The following is a 20,261-nucleotide window of genomic DNA, read 5'->3' on the forward strand; positions in this document are numbered from 1 at the left end:
CCTCTGCAGAAAGGACATTACCCCCCAGGGGAACATCACAACAAACTGTAGCTCTTTCGTATCGGAGACCAGCAGAGATCAGGGGCCTGGGCCTGAGACTGAAAGTGCAGAGATTCTTGGAATTGGTGTTTGTGCTAAAAGCTGATAGCGTGGCAGCAGGATAAGGGAGTCAGAAGTTATCAGAGAAGTTTTTCCTCCTTGGACCAAAGAGTTTTGCAACAGGATGGAGTGTGCACGCGCGTGTTTTTTTGCCCCGTCGTATCCTGTTGCAGGCCAGTCGGTTTTCCTGCTGGGAATCCTCAGTACCGCATAACTTCCTTGGAACCTGACCTTATAAAGCAGGGGAAGGGAGCGAGAGAGTCCGGGAAAAGCAAACAACACCGGGAGGCAGGCGGGATGAGGGAGGGCGGCCTGCCGCAAGCTGGGGGTCGGAATTTCACGGCTCTCCGGGGCGCTGGAGACAGTCGGCCAGCCTCTCCCTAAGTTTTTTTTTTTTCCCCTGCAAACAATAACTGATTTGTTCTGACTGTGTGGGCGGCTTCTTGCGAGACCCTTTCGCCCAGCTACTCGGCGTGACTCGCTGTCAGTGACCCCCCCTTCTCTAGTAACTGCTGTTGTGTCTTCGTTCTCCTCTTCAGATAGCGACGGGGATCAAGCCGGCGGGATACCAGAGCAGTTTTCGGGACTGTTACACGGATCCTCGCCCGTTCTCGAGAGCAAGGAGGAGCCCTTCACCGTGCCAGGCGAGGCTCCCCTCGCAAGCCAGGAGCCCAGGACTGTGACTGGAGAAGGCCAGGGGGAAGTGGCCCCTCCCGCGGGGGCAGCCATGCAGGGGCCCCAGGTGCCCATTGACCCGAAGGCCATTTACGCCACCGTAGTGCACACCAAGCCCGACAGCAGGGAAGGCGGCACGCTGCCCAGCGGCCGGAGCAGGCCCCCCGGCGACCTCAAACTGGCCCGCAGCCTCTCCAAATCGGACTCGGACCTGCTGGTGTCGCCCCCCGGTGAGGAGGACGGCCTGGGCAGCCGCAGCGAATCCGTGTCCAACTGCAGCAGGGGGAAGAAGAGGCTGGAGAAGTCGCCCTCTTTCGCCTCCGAGTGGGACGAGGTAAGAGCCCGGTGCCCTGCAGCCGGGGTGGGGTGGGGGGTGGAGATGGGCACTGCCCCTCGGGCCGGCCGCCGACCTGCGGCGCGAGGAGGGGGAGTTCACGAGCCCGTTCCCACGGCGCTGATCCTGATGGGCTGGGTGGGAGGTACGAGCGGCCTGACTGACAGACTAGACACTGCACTGAGCCTGACAGAGGGAATGTAGGGAAGGGTCAGCTTAAACACAGACACTCCTCCCCTGACTAACGGGGCACGACAACTCTTTAACACTGCTCAGAGCGCCCCACTGGCAAAGGCATGAATGTACAATCACAGATATGCAAGATCTGGGGCTTGGTTACACTGAGCTTCTGCTCTTCAAGTATAAAATGTACCCCTTGAGGATCAAGGCTTTTTCTATACTCAAGTAAATACTATAGGGTGCGGAGATCCTGTGCTGAGTCCTTTTCTTCCTTTCTTATCGACCAGTCCTGTGGGTTCCTGCCTTGTACTCCATTTGATTCGAATGGAAGAATCTGATTAACCTTTCTGAAGCTCCAGTTGTGTGCTTCGCAGTGTCCTGCCTGAGTGGATGTTAAAGAGGTCATGTTTGTGGTCTGTGCATTGGGAGCCGAGATTAAATTAGGCAGCCATAAATCACAATGTAACTGTTGATCGGGGCGGGGGGGATTATTGACTGAGACTGCTGATGTGAGGCATCGGCCTTTGGGCAATAGTTTTAGATTGCAGCCCTCACGGTTGCCCCCGCAAATCTGTTTCAGAATTTACTGTCTGTGAGGTCGGAAACATAAATCCTGGAACTGATCAGCTTTTAATAGATATTTAATAGATATTTTCTAATGCTTTTCAGAAATACCCAGCAATATATATATATAGCACACATAACTCAGTCTGTCTTCAACCTGTTTTGTTTAAAATGGCTGCTCTATTGGTCCTGGAGGGCCCACTCACCTGCTGGTGTTCATTCCTCCTGAGTTTACCTCACCGAAGCCTTAACTGAACTCACAAGTTGCTTTATTGGAATATGTACAAGCCTTCTTTCTGCCTAGATGTTTATGATTTTGTTTGAGTTACTTTCTATTGGTATATTAGGGTCCAATTAAGGCTCCAGTTATGTCACTGAAAGTCTTGAACTGAAGTACTGGGCAGCAGAGGTGTGGGTCTTCAAGACCAGTAGTGGCAACCCCTGATCTCAACAGCTCTTATAAGACTGGCAGGCAATCTCGAGTCACTGAACTGCAGGAACAATTCTTAGGCCTGGGTTAAAGCTACAGATCTGAACAGTTGGCACTCTTTAGCGCTAATTACTGCCTCCCTCCAGCCTATAAAGAGCTATAAACAACTTTAGAGAAGGCAACAGTGCAGGGAAACTTAGCTAATACTGGCATGCCAGGGTTAGAGACAGGGAATCAGGAGGCCAGGAGCTCTGTGTGTGCACCTGTGCTATGTTATTTATGTTATGAATCTGAGTTTTTACCCTCTGTCCACACTGAAGATAAAGACTTTTCTATTAGATGTCCTAATTATGTGGGCAGTCTGGCCACAGGGAAGATTGAACTCTGAATCTGTAGCCCGTATCATTGCAATATCGAGCTCTGCGTCTTCTGCAGAATTTGCTCTAAAGCATGGAGTTTGTGGAAAATATTCCAGATGCAGGAATGTTTTTTTTTTGTGTCCGCGTCTGTCCTGCGATAGACTGGCGTCCTGTCCAGGGTGTACAGTGATTTGCACCTGTTGCCCTGCTGGGATAGGCTCTAGCCCTGATAGGTTGCAACCCTGAATTAGAAAATGAGATTAGAAAATGGCAGGATGGATATAGGCTTGGTTGTGTTTTAAGGATAAACTGAAACTCCTTCTGTAACCAGACCGAATGCTTCAAGGTTACAGTGGTGGTGTTAACATTTTCGAGGAGAAGCACTGCAGTGTGCTACAGAGTGGCGATGCCTTTACTGCAGGTCTCTCAGAGGGAGTGTGGATAGCAGCTGTGTTCCACGGTTGGTTGCTTATACTGGCAGCCCGCTGAAGCTCAGCAGGTGTGAGCCTGGTCTGTGTCTGGATGGGAGACCTCCTGGGAAAAACTAAGGTTGCTGCTGGAAGTGGTGTTAGTGGGGCCAGCAGGGGGCACACACCCTGCAGTCTGTGTGGGTCCTAATGCCCCAGTATAGTGACGGGGCATTAGGTATGCCCCAGTATAGTGACGGGGCATTAGGTATGCCCCTGTATAGTGATGGGGACACTATACTGTAAACGGGCGCCGTCCTTCAGATGAGACGTAAAACCGAGGTCCTGACTCTCTGTGGTCATTAAAAATCCCAGGGTGTTTCTCAAAAAGAGTAGGGGTGTAACCCCGGGGTCCTGGCCAAATTTCCCATTGGACTTTACCAATCATGGCCTCCTAATAATCCCCCTCTCTGAACTGGCTTCACCATTCTGTTCTCCTCCCCACTGATAGCTGGTGTGCGGTGAGGGTACTGGTGCAATGTGGTTGCTGTCACATCATCAAGGTGGGGCTGCACACTGGTGGTGGTGGAGGGCAGACCCCATTACCTGTAAAGCCCTTTGAGTGGAGTGTCCAGAAAAGCGCTATATACTGTAAGTGTAAGACATTGCTATTAATTATGATTATTGTTGCAGTTTTTTTTATTTTTCTCGTAACGTTTAAAGACACAGACTGGGTGGGGGACAGTGAAACGGTGAAATCCAGATCAATTGGCCAACGGTGAACACACAGTTTTCCTAGAGAGTGATCAAAAGTGATAAAAACCTTTTTACCTGACACTGCTGCCTCTGGAGTTTTTCTGATGCATGGTGTTGCCTTGGCTTGTTTTTGTGCCGTTGGCTTGGGTTGTTTTTGTATTTAGTGTTTGTACTTGGTGCCGATCCTTGGAAATCCTCCTGCTGTCACGAGGGCAGATGCTGGAAACAGCAATTCCTCTGTCCTGATGTTCCAGCTGCTGGCCTGTGAGAAATATGTGCAGATTTCATGGGGTGGGGGTGTGACTTGCACTCAAGGGCATCCTGTTTTTCTCTTGATTTTGCGGTGGGGGGGGGCAGTCTCTTTACTTACCACGGAGACAATCAGACTCTACAGGTCTACAGGGAAGGGGCCTTTCCTGAGCCTCAGTGACTCCAACAGAAACAGCACTCCTGCTGCATTGCCGTTTGAGCCATTCCAGATTTTCTAAGCTACCGGCTGTTTTGGGTGAACAGTCCAGCCAAGCACTAGGGTGACAGATTTGTGTGTGTTTTTTTTTACATCTTTTGGGCCTGAGCAAGAGTCCGCTGTTCATAAAACCAAAATGGAGCAGCGGGAGTAGTTTTTCTTTCCAGCAAAACTACGGGATCGGTTGCTATTGTACTGGTCTCAGATGCTGCTTGTAAGAAAGTGCTTCACGGGTTATTTTGACATCCCCTTCAGAGCCTGAGCTGTTTCTGTTGCGTGAGACGATCGGGGCTGAATACAGAATGTCCCAGCTTTCTGAAAGCTAATTGCTTCTTGAATGAATTAATGATGGAATATAAAAAAAAAAATCCTTGATTACTGACTAGGGGGCTCATTTATAAAAGCCAGGTGGGCTTTTTGCGATGGAAGTTAACAGGCTTATGTGTTCTCATTTAATGTAGGAGTAAATGGCTCTGCCTTCCAGGCGATTACGGGCAGACAGGGGATCAGGTAGACTCATGAAGTCCCTCTGTGTTTATGGAGAACAGCTGGCGCTGCGCTCTGTCCTCGAGGCCGAGGTGTACAGCACGTTTGACGTGCGCAGTCTTGCACAGCCTCTTCGTGTCTCGCCATTCTTGTCCAGGAAGGGGATAATCCCCCCCCGTTGTTGTCGAACTGTCTAAAAGGTCAAGCAGCAGGGGGCTGAATATATTGTGTCTCGTACCATCACATGTCCCCACCAATCTCGCATTCCCATCTCTGACACCGCCTTTCTCCCCTCCTGTCCCACTTAAAACCCCTGTTCCTCTGCTCTGCCCTCCCCACATCTCCTGTCCCTCATCTCTTCTTCACCCATCCTTGCTCTCTTGCCTTCCTCCTCCTCCTTCCTTGCGCCCCCTGGTGGTGCAACGGTCCACCTGCACTCTGCAGGACACCTCTGTCTCAGTTACTGGTTTGACAAAGATCCCTGCTGGATAAATCTGTTTGCAAAACACTGTCTTTTCACTGGGAGAGTGTCCTGATCTGCTTTTTTTATATATACTTGTATCACTGGCTTTCTTATTGTTCGAAAGATGCTATCCATGTGCGGCCACTCTCAGCAGCCAGAGGTGCACCTGTGACTCCTCCGCCTTCCCATCAGGCCGTGGAGGAGGGTGTCTGTCCTGGGGCCCGCACAGGGCGTCAGGCTGAGTAGCCCTTGGCAGGGGCCTGTACTGGGGCTTTAACTCCGCAACCTGGCAGAATGTAAGCGGTTAAACAGGGACATTTGTTATTGTAAATTAAGAATCAGGTATGTGAATAAAAATAAGGTATGTGAGAAGGGGGGGATTTAGTCATCTGCTCAGCAGAACTGTGTTTACAAAGATTATAAACTGTATGACTCTTCTGTGGGTGGCATGGGGGAACGCCAGTTAACACCCCTGGGTCCCATAGCTCAGTTTCAGACAAGGGCTCCTTCTGTGTGGAGTGTACACGTTTTCCTTTGTTTGTGTGGGTGTCTACCAGGAGCTCCGATTTCCTTCCAATACCAGCTAAGTCCATTGTTCAGTTGATTAGCCTCAGGTGTGCTCAGTTTGCCTGCAGATCTTCTGCTTCTGTGGCATGAATATTGGTTACCTGCCCAAGGGCCCTTGCTTGCAACCACAAGGCTTGGACTCCAGAAACAAACGTGCTTTTGTGCATGCTGGATATTCAGCACGGTGCTGACATTGTATCACCTGTAAGTGAAAGAGTAGGCTGTCTGTTGCAATAGGGCTAGGCGCTGGCACCAGAACCGAGGCAGCCTCTCAAACGCTACTGGCTGTGACCCAGATGACCCATCCCAGCAAAGCCTCCAAGCCACGCCACTCTGCTCTCTAAAATCAGACGGCGCTTGGCGCTGAGAGTGCCCCCGCCTGTCTTTCAGCCCTCTCCAGATGCACGCTCTGATTCAGCTGTTGTCAGGGCGCTGAAGTGTTCGGCGGCAGGCTGAGCCTGATGCTTGAAAAACTGAACAAAGTGCTATTTTAAAGAGGTAGATATAAAGACGGAGCATTAAAACAGCGAGCAGCAGGTTTGGACCAGGGGATTTGAGAACGAAAAAGCGGTTTCTGTCAGTATGACCATGTAATTGATCCTAACAGCACATACTTGGCAACTGCAGGTAGACGTCATCCACCCATCCAGTTTCTAACTATGTCTTCCAGTTCAGGGTCATGGGGGAGCCAGAGTTTATCCAACCATACAGCGTGCGCAAGGCAGGGTACACCCTAGATAGGATGCCAGGCCATCACAGGGCACACACAGACACACAATCAACCTACCAGTATGTCTTTGGACTATTGGAGAAAACCCATGTGATCACTGGAAGAACCTATAAACTCCACACATATAGACCCCCCAGGTCTAGAATTGAACCCTGGCCCCAAAGCTAACTCTTGTGCCACTGTGCCACTCATGTAGACTTCGGGATCTTCATCATGAGAGCACAAGACCAGTTATGAGCGATAAGAGCCATCGGCCCCATCTGATTCGTTCGGTTCTTCAGTAGCTGATTGATAATCATGTCTCTGAGGTTTTTGCAGCAGGAACTTCGTTATCAACAATGTGAAAAATAAAATCTTTCTGATATTTCCCCTTAGGCAGCAAAGCACCTTTAATAGAAAATTTAACGAACTCGAACAAAATGCTTCCTCCCCCTTCTCCACGCAGCGTTACAGCCATTTCAGCGAGCTGTGAAATAATTGTTTTTACTGCACGATAATGAAGTATCTCGTCCCTCGCCCATGTGTGCTGGTGATGAAGTTAACAATTGGCACCACGTGACTCTTTAATTGACGTCCTTAACTTCTTTGTTAGGCTTGTATAGGGAGTAAGTGCAGGCAAGGTGCTGAAGTTAGAGGAATAAACGCCAGATCTCACTGTCACACATCAGGAATCTCTGTAGACTCAGCTCTCTTTCCAGGGAGAAGCCTGCATGCTTTCCCAGCCAGTCAGTGCCCATCCATTAAGGCCTTTGTGTCCTTGGGATGTTTGATTAGCAGCCCTGATTGTAAAGATTGGACCGATTTCTGAGCCGAAAGGACATCCGTTTCTTTAAACAACCTTGTTGTCTTTAATCACAGTTTTTGTCGTCACATTTTTGAGATGCTGCTGCTTTAATTAAAACAAACAGTTGTGAAACTGAGCTGAGCTTCTCTTGGATAACCTACACAAGCCATGATTTCTGTGTGCGGCAGATGTTTGTCTACCAGTAGATCAGTGTCGGGACTGCTGCACTGACTGCATGGGCGCATAACAGGAGAATATGGACAACATACAGTGTATGAAAAATAATTTGAAAAACACCAGTGTGTTTATATGGGTGCGTCACTCACCTCTTGTACACAATGTGGGGAATTAATTAAAAAGGCAGACAGTTTTGTGCTGTATATAGTTAAAAGCATATGTTACAGTATGTTAGGGGCAGCACAATGGAACAGTGGTTAGCATTGGTGCTTTGTAGTGCTGGGGCCTATGGGTTCAGTTCCTGTGTTATCTCCATGGAGTTTGTATGTTCATCCCATACAAACCTGCGACCCCGTGTTGCATAAAGCAGTTAGAAAATGGATGGGTGTTATTTTAAAATTGTATAACACACTAATAAGGCCTCATTTAGAGTATTATGTACAATTTTGCTCAGCATGCTATAGAAAGTAAACCGCTGCTCTGGACTCTGGAATCCGTCCAGAGAAGAACAGCCAAACGCATTTTAGGCTCACGAGAAAGTCCCACACTAACTGATTGAATTATCCATGTCTTCTGAAAGGTAAATCGGGCAGTTAGGAGTGTGTCCTGTGTTGAATGTAAATTGGAGAATTTGAACTTGGGGGTAAATGTGGAAATATTAAGGTCTGTTTGCATTGCAACACCAAGCACAAAAGGGAGCAGAGACCACTCGAGTGTCTGTCCTCTACATCATTTCGGAGGTGTGAAATGGACACTCATCCAAGAGGCTGATTTTACTCTGTAGTGTGGTAGTAAACATGGACAGTCCTCAACTGGGGGTGCTTGTTTTATCAGAGCAGTACTCCCTCATTAGAGGCTGAGGGAAAGGTTTAGGAGCTGCCAGCGTACACGTTAGACACCTGTCCTGCAAGTCTGTGTTTTTTTACAGCCTCCCCATCTGTGATCTGGTATCTCCACACCTAGAGTCTCATCCCTGTGTGAAAACAAGCTCTGCTCAAGAACCAGTTCCCCAGCAGTTACTGAACCCTGCTGAAACCTTTCCAATTAAAATCAGGGAACCGTTTTCATAATAGCCTGCTTTCTGACCTCTCGGCAGCCACAGCCGCCCAGCGATGGAGTTTTACTGAAGGCGGACATGGCGCCAAACTCATCTGATTCTCTGTAGCAACGAGATTAAGTGTGCGTGTGTAAAATGGAAAAGCTTTTCATCCACATCTCCATCCACTCAAATGTCAGCGCAGTAATCACCTGGAATGTAATTAGGCAGAGATTGACAAGACCTTCTTTCTTTTTTACCTTGAAATACAAACTATACCTTTACTTAATTGAAATAACTGATTCCTTTGGGGGCTCTGCAGATGCCTGCCAGATTAAAATGAGCAGCCTTGGGCTAGGAATGGCAGAGTTGTGGCCAAGCACCAGGAGTTGAATGAATGTTCACACAGCCGGTGCAGGACAATTTGCAGGAGAGAAAGGAGCTGTTTTTGGGGGAGCTCAAATAACTGTTAGTTGTTTTTTTTTTGTTTGGTTTTAATTTTTTGCCAGTGTTTTTGTTGCACACCCGGCCTCTTGATCTGCCTGGACTTGAAACGTATGTGTCCCTTTGCGGACTCTGAAGATGTAAGTCCCTTCGTGCACGTAGAGATGCCTTTTGCTGCAACCTGACATCTCATAATTGCGGCAGATTAGTTGTGCCCAGAATCAACACTGGAAAGCAGTTCCTAGTCTGAAATCCAATAGCTTTTGCCATTTGGGATCCGCTATAACTGTGCACCACCAGCGTTCCGTCTTTGAATTCCAGCTGTGGATTGCTCTAGCCTGGCTTCTTCTTGAACGATTGATCCTGAGAGACCGGACCCTCTCTAACAGGGCTGAGCTTTTTTTAACTCTTGAGAGACTGGCTCGCAGCTCTCCCAACAGCTCGACTCTTACGATTTCATGTTCATGTGTCAGAGGGGATGCTGTCTGAGGGTTCTGTCGTTCCCAAGAGCTTTGTATTACAAAACCCAAAATCACAAACAAAAACCCACTCATCTTTCCACTCGGTCGTGACTATTGATCTCATCTTCAGAAGACACTGAAAACTAGCGTTTTGACCCTCCCCCAGACAAAACGGGGGAGTGAAAAGGATTGCTGGAAGAGCCGGTGAGCTGCTTAGCACGTGCACACATTCTGTGGGCCTCTGATACGCAGTTTTCTTTCAGCCCCGTGGGAAATAACAGCCAGCGAGATCGGGAGAGACTCACAATCAGACTGTCATGCTTCGGTGTTCCTCCAGTGTTGATAAATCCGTCACAGCAGTCGCCGGTCGAAGCCCTTCACTTAAGGAGCAGTGCTTCTGATCTCCTGCAGTCCCCTTCTGATCATTCTGTCTGTTGCAACTGTAGTCAGCGCCATAATGAGCCGGAGCTTTTTCTTAGTCTGCGACATGCTTATTCTTCCATAACAGAAAGCAGGTGAATGATGGAAGACATTACCAGATTAACTTGCACAGGGTGACAAAGGTTAGCTGGGATATTTGAGCACTAGGGTTGCTCAAAGCCCGATACCTTTCAATTAATCAGAAAGAATGAAATGTATAAATCAATAAGAAAGAGGAACAGAATGAGATCCTTCGACCATCAAGTGTTGCCCTTCCTAACGTGCCTCACATCAGCAGGCTGCTGGAGTCAAGATGGAGGAATTAAATTCCTCCTGGGGGAAACAAATTACCATTCTGAGACGGTTCAGGAAGCAAAACCGGCTGTAAAGGATTTTGAGTTTTGGAGCAAATCTTATTCGGTTTCCGGTAGTGGTTCGGTGAAGGAAGACATGAGAACATGGCGCAGTCTAAGAATAGAAGCAAGTCAGTGCTTCTGGTTGATAACCTGGGCTCTAAAGGTCAGCCCTGAGTACTCTCCTCTTACCTCGGGCTGCTGCAAGAGCCCTTTCCTTTGTCAATAAATAACACCGTTGGAAGGAGGTTGGGAGAACATGTTAAACTAAATGGAAGAAGGAGAAGTTTCTGGAATCATGAAACCGTTATTTTCTATAATGCAGGGTGGTGTCTCCATTTGTGACCTTGGAATATTAAATCAATATGACTTATCAATGCCCTGTAGTGAACATTAGGCTCCTCTCGTAGTTGAAAGGTCTTGAGGAAAGACAGATCGGCTCTGGGGTTCAAATGCATGCTAAGGGAATGTCCTAATCCACCCACACATGTTTTATTGTATCAGATGGCTCTCAGGCTTATTTAGCGTCCTGTAGCATGTGCCTGGTTGGACTCCCTGTCCTTTTGCGATTGCTGTGAGTTAACGTTTCTGAAAGGACTGAAGGAAAGCTGCAAGAGAGGAATGAAGGGGAAGAATGATGTGGCTGTGGCGACAGTCTCAGTGCATTCAGCAACAGTGCAGAGTGCAGAGCGGTCAGGATGTTTCTACCTGCTTGGAATAGGTCAGGTTGCACAGCTGGCAGTAGTCTACTTCCTTGTATTTGCATTAATATCGTGTTTTGCATCCCAATGAATCTTGAAGTCCTTTGCGTATAAGAGGTCCCATTCATCTGTATTGAGCCCTGTTGTGTCAGCAGCCCCACTACACATCAGATCATGCAGAGAAAAAAAGAATTGCTTCACCCGGCGAATTGAAAGGCAGCTTTAGGGAGGCCAGATTGTGCAAACCCTGAGTGTCACCAGTCACTCATCAATTTTGCAAACAGTATCCTGGGATCTGGTCTCTCTGGTGCATGTCTCCTCCTACAGCACATACTAGGCTGTTTGGGAAATTTGTGGGAAATCTAGGGAAAGAGCACCACTTCCTGGTTACCTGCAGCAGCCTGGAGCCCTATGATTGGCAGCTGCCTACAGATTAATGCTGGATGTTTCGGGGTTGTTACTCCGTGTTGACTGGAGTTCAGTTGATTCTGAACCGACTCATGCGTCTGGGTTTCTGCTTCAGTACTATCTGTACAAAAGCCTGCAGCAGCGTTAATACGCACAGGATTCACCTGTTTAGCAGTGGGAGTGTGATTGCCCAGTCTTGAGCCAGGATATTTCGCTCGTCTCCACTGAGCTGTTGCAGCCTAGTTTCCCGCCCTGTCGCACTGCAGTCCCGTTCCCAGTTCATCAACAGCGGGGGGCACCCTGCTGCCACCCATTCACTCACTTCCACCTGGGGTGACAGCTGACCCAAACAAAGAGGATTATCTTTCATTTCTAATAGATAATTTAATTCTGGGTCCAAGGCCCTGATCCCGGGCCCTGGGTTCAATTCCGGACTGGGGTGCTAACTGTGTGGAATTTGTTTTTAATAACATCACATTATTAACCCTTTATAATTTCTTGCATTAGGAATTTGTCTTTTTGCATACCCCAGCTTGCTCTCCATGAGACACACAGACAGGGAGAGAAGCTGGGGGTCAGAGCGCAGGGTCAGTCATTTATAGGGGACCCCTGGAGCAGTTGGGGTTAAGGGCCTAGCTCAGTGGCCCAAAGGAGTAGGATTCCTCTGACGGCTGTGGGATTTGAACCGGCAACCTTCCAGCCACAGACGCAGATCATTAGCCACAGAGCCACCTCTGAGTGAGTTTTCTCCAACAGTCCAGAGACATGCTGGTAGGTTAATTGTCTTCTGGGATAACTGGCCCTGGTGTTGGTGTGTGTTCATGTCTGTGGCTGTGTCTGCCCTCTGATCGCCTGGGGTCCCGTCCAGACTGTACCCTGCCTTGCGCCTGTTGCTTGCTGGGATAGGCTCTGGTTCCCCCGCGCCCCCCGAACTGGGTTAAGCACTTCCAAAATGGGTGGACATTGCGGGAACATCCCCACATTCAGGGATCGCTTTCTTTGCGGAGATCTGATGTTGCCCTCCCACATGGCAAGGTGAACATTCCCATGCAGGCACAATCCCCTTGGCTGCTCCCCGGGAGACCGAATTAGAGGCACCAGGATTGAGCTGGCATGAAACTCTTGTCTCCTTCGCAGTACAATGCCTGCTCATGACTTGCTAATGTGGCCTCTCGGCGGTCCTCTCTCCGGCCAGACGTGACGAGCGGTAACTGGGCTTTGTTCCGGCGGTGAATGGACACTGGACAAAAGAAGGCTCCGGGGAAAGCTAACAGGATGAGTTGGGGAGGAGGGGGGTAAGGCTCTTGGTGCTCTGGTCTCCTCTCCAGCCTTTCACGAATTTTGTAGAGCTTCCCCTCTCCTCGTAAGCCGCTTTCCTGGGCGGCTCTGATTGATCAGCGCTGAAATAGCGAGCCAGTTTAGACTTTTTTTTTCAGAGAGGGAGCGTGGAGTGGGCAGGCCTGTGACTTTTCCGCCCTGTGAGAAAGAGCAGAGATGACGCGCTCTGGCTGCTGAGTGATTCAGCACCGCCATCCCAGCCGTGCACTGCTGCAACTCTGTTGGGGAGATTTTCGTGTTCCACACACATTTTATTTTGGTTCTCCAAGGAATCCTGTAAGACGGGTAGTAACATTTCAGCTTCTTTTTTTGTTACGGAGGGGCCCTAGCTGCTAGATATAAGGTGGTTACCCCAAATGGCAAATTCAAGTTGTGATGTGGTGAAGAACTACCTGGGGACTGACCATCTTTCTGGCATTTGAAAGGGTCTTCAGACTACCTTCTGCTTGTCATCGTCAGCGCTTGTAACATAAAGAGCTTTTAAAAAGGACCAATCGGGCACCAGTCGCCTGTGCGTCACTAACACGAGTGTCACTCGCTGTGTCAACGGGGCTTCATTTCCCCCGCAGGACTTTGTTTTCCTCTTCCAAGCTTCCAGGAGTTCACCGAGTGCCGGGGTGTCTGGCGACTGCAGACTGGCAGCCTGGCGTGCACTTTTGTCTGGTTGCCCTTTGTCCTTCGGTGTCATGCGGCCATCTGCTCTGGAATCTGCCTTGTCGCTTGTCGCACAGCGTTCGCAGGCCCTGCGTCGCAGCTGTTGACCCATGTGACCCTGTGAACTTTGTCCTTCCCATTGTTTTATGAGCGCGTCGGCAGAATGCTTTTCTTGCGGCTCTTGATTTCCTTTGTGCTGTGACCTGCATGCGTCTCTCTCTCTGGCTAATCTGTTTACCCATCCTTCTACAGTCATCCATCTATCTGCTTTATCTAATTCAGGGTCGCAGGGGAGACCGAGCCTATCCTGGCAAGCCACAGGTGCGAGGTGGGATACACCACAGGCCACACATAGATACACTCACAGCAGGGCCACCTTTTCCAGGAGCCAATTAACCTACCAGTATGTCCTTGGAGTGAGGGAGGAAACCAGAGCACCAGGAGAAAACCCATATGAACGCAGGGAGAACATACAAACTCCACAGAGATAGCGCCCCAGGTCTAGAATTGAACCCAGGGCCCCAGTGCTGAGAGGCTACAGGGCTAACCACTGTGCTGCCATCATTCACAAAACATATGCTTTAATGAGATCAGTGTTGCCATCTTTTAGCCCAATCTCATTAGTTCTCAGGCTAAAGCTGGGCCAATTGGGATGAAGACCTCTAAGGAAAACCAGGTTGTACTTGTATGTTGTTTTGGTGAACCTGTAGGTGGTGCACTTGGGTCTGAACCAAGAGTTCCTGACTGATAACCCATGATAGTGATGGGGGACATTGTGTTTAAGAGGAGAAACTCTTGTCCTTATGAGGCGAACATCTGTGTTCCTTGTGTTGTGTAAATGGCTTAATTTAACAAATCATGTGCAACTGTTTATCACATAAATTTCCTGAAGTCTTTTGAATTGGGCTGTGTCATGGTAACCTGGTAAATGTGCTGGCCTGGTGCTGTCCAGGACCAGAACACTTGGTCATTTAATCTCTTCTGTAGGGGTCTAACCCCAGTGTCCTGCTTAAAAAAGGCCTCCCTGAAGTTCCCCCTTATTTCAGCTCCACTTCTCCACCAGTGCTGAGTAGAGGGACTGCTGTGTGTCACCCAGCTGCGTGGGTGTAGTGGGTCCTCTCCTATATGTAAAGCTGTTTGGGATCAAAAGAAAACACAGAGCGCCGTCACATTACGATGAATCCACTGAAATATACATGGAGCTCAACTAGTTTTGCAATCCTAATATTAATCCCGTGGATGACCATCCGAGTCATCTGAGAACTAACCGAACTCTCTTCTCCCTTTTTCCCAGAAGAGCCGGGGCTGTGACTTTTGTAGCTGTTCCAGCAGGGAGTTTTCTCTCGTTGATCAGGAAAACCTGTGCCCCAGGATATTACCTCAGTTTCACCGAGGGCAGGAAGGGGAATTCCAGAATCCGTCTGATTCGGTGTACGCTTCAGGATCCTCACGTTGGCTCATTATAGAAAAGTGTGCCCATGTGAGTGCATTCCCTGCCAGTGATTTCACCCTGCTGTGGAGCGATCGTGTGATTTGTGCTGGATGACCCTTTGGAAGGCCTTAGACAGGCCAGTGGTCTGCATGTTGGACACTCATAGGGCTGTGTCTCCGATTAGCACCTGCCTCTGAACCTACCCACACTCGCGCTGGGTCATCTCTGTCTGCGGTACTGCAGCCCAGCCAAGAACAGGCCAAGACTGTTTCTTGCTGGAACCTCAGCAAGAGCTTGGATCAGGTCTTCTTAGGCCCACGCTTTTCTCCTTGTGTCTTCGGTAACTTATAACGTTTAAGATTTATTCAAGCAGAGTAGGAAGTGAAGCCGAATTGGCTGTCTCAGAGCTGTAGTGTAAGGAAATCCATAAAAAGCAGGTGGCTAGATGTTTGTGTTGACTTCTTTGACGTTACTGTTCATTCTCAATTTTCTGTCCTAACGTATACAATCTTATTGACTTAAATTTGTGATATTTATAAATCTGAAAGCAGTTGCCATTATTTTATCTTGCACATGTCACCTTTGTGAGCCCTTGTACTCTAATGAACAGTGCCGTGGGATTTGTAATGATAAGGTAGTCAGGAACCAGGTTTAACTACCTTCTACACTTGACCTGACCTGGTCGTCATCCTGGGGCATTGCTTTGGATATCCAGATCCAGAGGAGAGAGCGCCACCTACTGGTCAACCAAAACTGCTTATAGCAACAACCTGGTTGCCATCAGAGGCCTTGCTTCCCAGTACTGGCCAAACTCAGCCTTCCTTAGTTTCTGAGAGCTGACAAAGACCAAGCTACAACATTAGGCAACAGACATGCTCAGGAGATGATTGTAATGTGTTGTGAAAAGTAACTGTGTCTGCCTGGTGTATAATGAGCAGCCCATTTCTAACTGGCAGGGAGAGAGTATGGAATCATCTTATGGCTGCTCTTCTAGTCACATGGTTTGTGGCTTTAAGTGCAGTCGTTCTCCCAGAGGTTAAGGCTTGGACATGAAAGGGTCTTGCTAAACCTATTATCTAACTACTTCTGGTTAGATCTGTGGAGCCCTCCTTGTCTGTGTTGGAAATTCATCACTGCCTTTTCTCTTGAAAGCAATCGCAGCCATTATCTTATTCCAATTAAGTACAATCAAAAGGACTTGGGCTTGAGGAGCAGTCCTATGACAGCAAAGCCTAAAGGGCAGACTTGCTAGTTAACCTCAAATAAAAGCAATTCTAGCACTGGTTATGCCACAGGAAATTCCTCTTTGGTCGCTGTTTTTTTTTTTCCACGGTCAACTGCTCTCGCGATTTAGTGATAGCCATCATCGCCGTGTGGCAGTCATCCTTATCCGGCCGAGGAAGTGTGCTCTGTCAGAACTGTGCTTGCAGGTGAGCAGGAAAGGACTTGTAGGGTACAACAGGGAGAAGCTCTCCTGTAGGCGAGAGAGTGGCAATATTCTACAGCAGCAAAATGAACTGCCAGGTTACGGAAATTGTCAGCTATAGAAACCCTGCATTTGATTCCACACAAAATGAGCTATATCAGATATTTGAAACACGACGAGTTGACACGCAGTTTACTGTCCTGGGCCAGCTGTTTGATAGAGTTGCTGTTGGATGGCAGTTGGGTTGCAATTCCAAAACCGAAATCCTGACTCTCTGTGGTCATTTAAAATGCCAGGGCCTTTCTTGAAAAGAATAGGGGTGTAACCTCAGCATCCCGGCCAAATTTCCCATTGGCCTTTACCAGTCATGGCCTCCTAATAACCCCCTTCTCTGAACTGGCTTCATCGCTCTGTTCTCCTCCCTACTGATAGCTGGTGTGTGGTGAGGGTACTGGTCACTGTGGCTGCTGTCACATCATCCAGGTGGGGCTGCACACTGGTGGTGGTGGAGGGGATCCCCATTACCTGTAAAGCGCTTTAAGTGGAGTGTCCAGAAAAGCACTATATAAGTGTGAGCAATTATTATTATCTTCCACAGAGATCTGTACTTTCAGCATGATCACTACAAAATGCTATATTTTGGAAATCCACTTTTGGAAATTCAAAACAATTTTACCTCAATGTTGGAGTGGAACGTGCCACACAGCCGTGTTGAAGTGTTGCTGAAGCCGATACCTTGGTTTATTTAAAAAAACAACTGGATGAGACTCAGGGGTCAAATAAATTTGAACTACCAAACAGGCTAGAATGGCCCAATGACCTTCCTCTTGTTTCCAGACGTTTGTGTGTTGTGCTGTCTGCCTTCTAGCACATGAGGGTGTGTCGAGAGGCTGCGCTGGTCATCTCTATTTGACATACTGGCAGTATCCTTTTACACAGCTGTGTTGAAAGTATGAAATGAAGAAAGTCCAATCAGTTGGTTAGGATACTGTATGTTGTAATTTGTCATCCCTTGGTGGCCTTTAAAGACACTGTAATGATCCAGGGCTCTCCTGGTGTTCTGTCCAGAGGAACACAGACATTGTTATTGGCTCAGACAAGCAGGCTTTTTATGTGGGCTCTAATCAATGGCTTGTCTGCTGTCTCCCCAATGGTTTTCAATAGGATGCCCATAAATATTAAATGATGAGGCAAGAATCTGTTTTGCGGTCTCAATTGAAGGAGGCAAAATTGAAGATAACCTGACAAATAAACAGACTGTAGCACCTGAGAGAAGCTTTAAAACTGTGAAGTGTTACAATTGGCAGTGGATTTTTGTCTGTTTGGTCTCTCTGAGAAGTACTCATCTAGGTCTAATCGATGAAGGCTGATGACCCCATGTGGTCATTTTGGAACCATCAAGTGTAGTCAAGCGATCAACAAAATGCTCTGCTGCATGCTGGGTAGAACAGGTGCTGTATCATTCTTTAAGAGAAATCACCGAGGTTCTGGTGCGCTCTGTGAGTCAGGTCACACGGCATGCAGACCTCTCAGGACAGCTCTCGTGCTTCCTTTCCCTTTGCGTTGTTGAGATTCCGTAGGCGTTCTTGGCTTCCCTGGAATGGAGGGGGGGTGGGGTGGTAAGGGCATGGAAGGGGGCGGTGGGTCTGCAGAGGTGAGAAGAGGGGGTGTTTCTGGGATTCCGTTGGTCAGGCCCCAGCAGATGGCTTGGGTTGACCCGTTACTAAGCTCAGACATCTGCTGCTGTCACAGCGCTGGGCTCTTCACTTCATGCAGAGTCCTGCCTCTTTTCGCCAGGCTGCCTGGACGTGGAGATATGTGCAACACACCAAGAAACAGAAGAACATCAGTATCTGGGAAACTTGGCTTAATGTATCACACACAGGGCCTGACACAGACGCTTGCCTATAAAAAACAGTGTTGGTCGCAGATGGAGAGCAACACGGTTCGTAAAACGGGTTGTGTGAATATCGACAACAGGTGCAAGATGTCTGAAGCTTCTTGCATCAGCTTAAGTAAATTAACAGAGACAGGTGTGTGAAATTAATATTATATCAGTGGTGCTGCTTTTCTGTTCAGTCAAGATAGTTTGTCGCAGGAGTTTTGAAACCTGAAACGGATGAAGCTGCTATGCAGCAGAAGTCCCATCTGTTTCTGTGCCAAGAGGGAACATGACTATACATTTGGGTCTTTTCTCTGTGTGTCCTCTGAACTCTTCGTACACCACTTAATTCGCACATTAAGTGCCATAGAGCAGACCGTCTATAGCCAGTGTATCTGAGCCAGGTGATAAGAGGAAGCAGGGGAGTGCCTAATTACACATGGTGTGCATGTTGGCATCACTTCATTAAACTGCTACCGAAATACTTTGGAAGCATCTTACACCTGTCATGAGTATCGCCCTCCCAATTGCTTTCATCTTCAGAGTAGCACAACACTCTTGCTATGCTGTAAATTTCAGGGGCAGATATGCTATGGGATTAATTCTACAGACACAGTGTGGGTGCGTCTGAGCAGCCTTGACAAAAACCAAAGCACAAAACAGAGCAGACACAAACACAACCATCTGAGTTTGCTTGGTTTTGTGAATCATACAGGGCCCGAGGCAGAAGGGTGGATTTTTTTTTTTTTACACCACAGGCACAGGAATATTTTGTGGAATTGGACGCTCATGCTACGTTTTAACGCTCAGTTCACGCCGGGACACGGTGCCTCATCAAGGTATTAGTGATGTAGAGTCCACACACGCTGTCAGGCTCAGCCTTGGCAGTGCGAGAGTGGCGATGGTTTGTAAAAAACGGAATGACGATTGAATTTCTTCCAGCAGAAAGAGAAACCGATGCCTCCGACCGCAATACCTCGGAGAGCTAAGTCCTTTCACAGCGTAAGATCACCTTTTAAGCAATATGCTTTGGTATCCTGTGAGCTGTTCTTTTTTTGGTTTTGTGTTTATTTTGCTTTGTTCTTGGTTGGGGCGGGTAGCAGTGTGCGGTAAGGGGGTGCTGGGTGTGAGGGAAGTTGGGGCGTCAGATGGGCGCGGCTGCAGGCTGGTTTCCCCAGTGTCTCGCAGCGCAGAGGCCCAAGACCCCTGCCGAGCCCCAAGGCTGGATTCTGCCGTTCTCCCCACTGCTGTTTTTGTTCAACTCAGTCCCTTTTTCACAACACAAATCAATTTGAGCACAAAATCCTCAAGGCATAGAAGGGGGGACCCCTGTATCCTTGTGCTAGGTGCTTCAGTAGTGTCCCACTAGGAACTTGACCCCTCTCAAGCAGAAGATATCAGCCCAGCTCTGCCCCTGCTTTTCCTAGCAGTTTCGGAGTCTTCCACTACAGACCTGCAGTCCCATTGTGACCGAATTTGAGATTTAAAGTCCGTCCAAGTGTGAAAAAGGAATGTCTGTCCTGTGTTCAGGGGGACATGGGTATTGACGTCACTGGTCATTTTGTAGTCTGGTCTCCAATCCTGCAACTCTGTGACGACTCCGTTCGACTCCCAAGAGGATGGAAAAAGTAGAAACCCCAAGCTCATGTTCCAGTGTACTCGGATGCGTGCATGCCTCATGAGGGATTGTGGTGAAAATCCAAACCCTCTTGTCAGCAACATGCCTCCAAGCAAGACTGGAAGAAGGGAGACGTTATTTGCACGTGGACATGGGGTCACGCAGAAACAATCTAATGTCCAAGTTCGAAGACCGAAGCAGTTCTTCAATGTTCAATAAGAATAGAGCAAGGGGCCAACTGGGATAAAAATGTTTAACTTTGGGCCGTGACACCCCACAATCTATCCCTAATCTAAATCCTAGGGTGCAGGTGAGACTGTACCCTGGACAGGATCCCTGTCATACCGGGGACCCTCAAGAAATGCCAAATTATCCTAGTTGGCATGTCTTATGGAGGCAGGAGGAACTCAAACAAATGCAAAGAGAACCAGAAAGCTCCACATGTAGGATGCAGGATCTTAAAGCTCGGAGATTTAAGCTTAAAGCTCCTCCATGCATTTCTTTGCATGTAAAAACTTAAGTGTCTTTCTGGAAGTCTGTTCCAGCTTGAAGGATGATCCAGAGTTTTCAAAGTACTGCCGTGTCTCTGAATACAGATATTTGTCCTGGAA

The 20,261-nt window shown here is 48.3% G+C and overlaps 1 protein-coding gene across 10 annotated transcripts in view; it reads left to right on the forward strand.

Annotated features, from left to right (window-relative positions):
- LOC102698879 (ankyrin repeat and SAM domain-containing protein 1A) overlaps window positions 1–20,261 on the forward strand; it is a 131,229-nt gene that overhangs the window by 65,868 nt on the left and 45,100 nt on the right. For 8 of the 10 annotated variants that reach the window (XM_069190253.1, XM_069190257.1, XM_069190258.1 and 5 more), the window contains 2 exons: window positions 639–1,108; window positions 18,975–19,034. In XM_069190253.1, the coding sequence (XP_069046354.1) occupies window positions 639–1,108; window positions 18,975–19,034 (530 nt within the window). The remainder of the gene's footprint in view (window positions 1–638; window positions 1,109–18,974; window positions 19,035–20,261) is intronic. The other 2 variants (XM_069190254.1, XM_069190255.1) reach the window with 2 other exon arrangements.

The sequence above is a fragment of the Lepisosteus oculatus genome, chromosome 5, assembly GCF_040954835.1.
Source record: "Lepisosteus oculatus isolate fLepOcu1 chromosome 5, fLepOcu1.hap2, whole genome shotgun sequence".
NCBI classification, from domain to species: domain Eukaryota; kingdom Metazoa; phylum Chordata; class Actinopteri; order Semionotiformes; family Lepisosteidae; genus Lepisosteus; species Lepisosteus oculatus.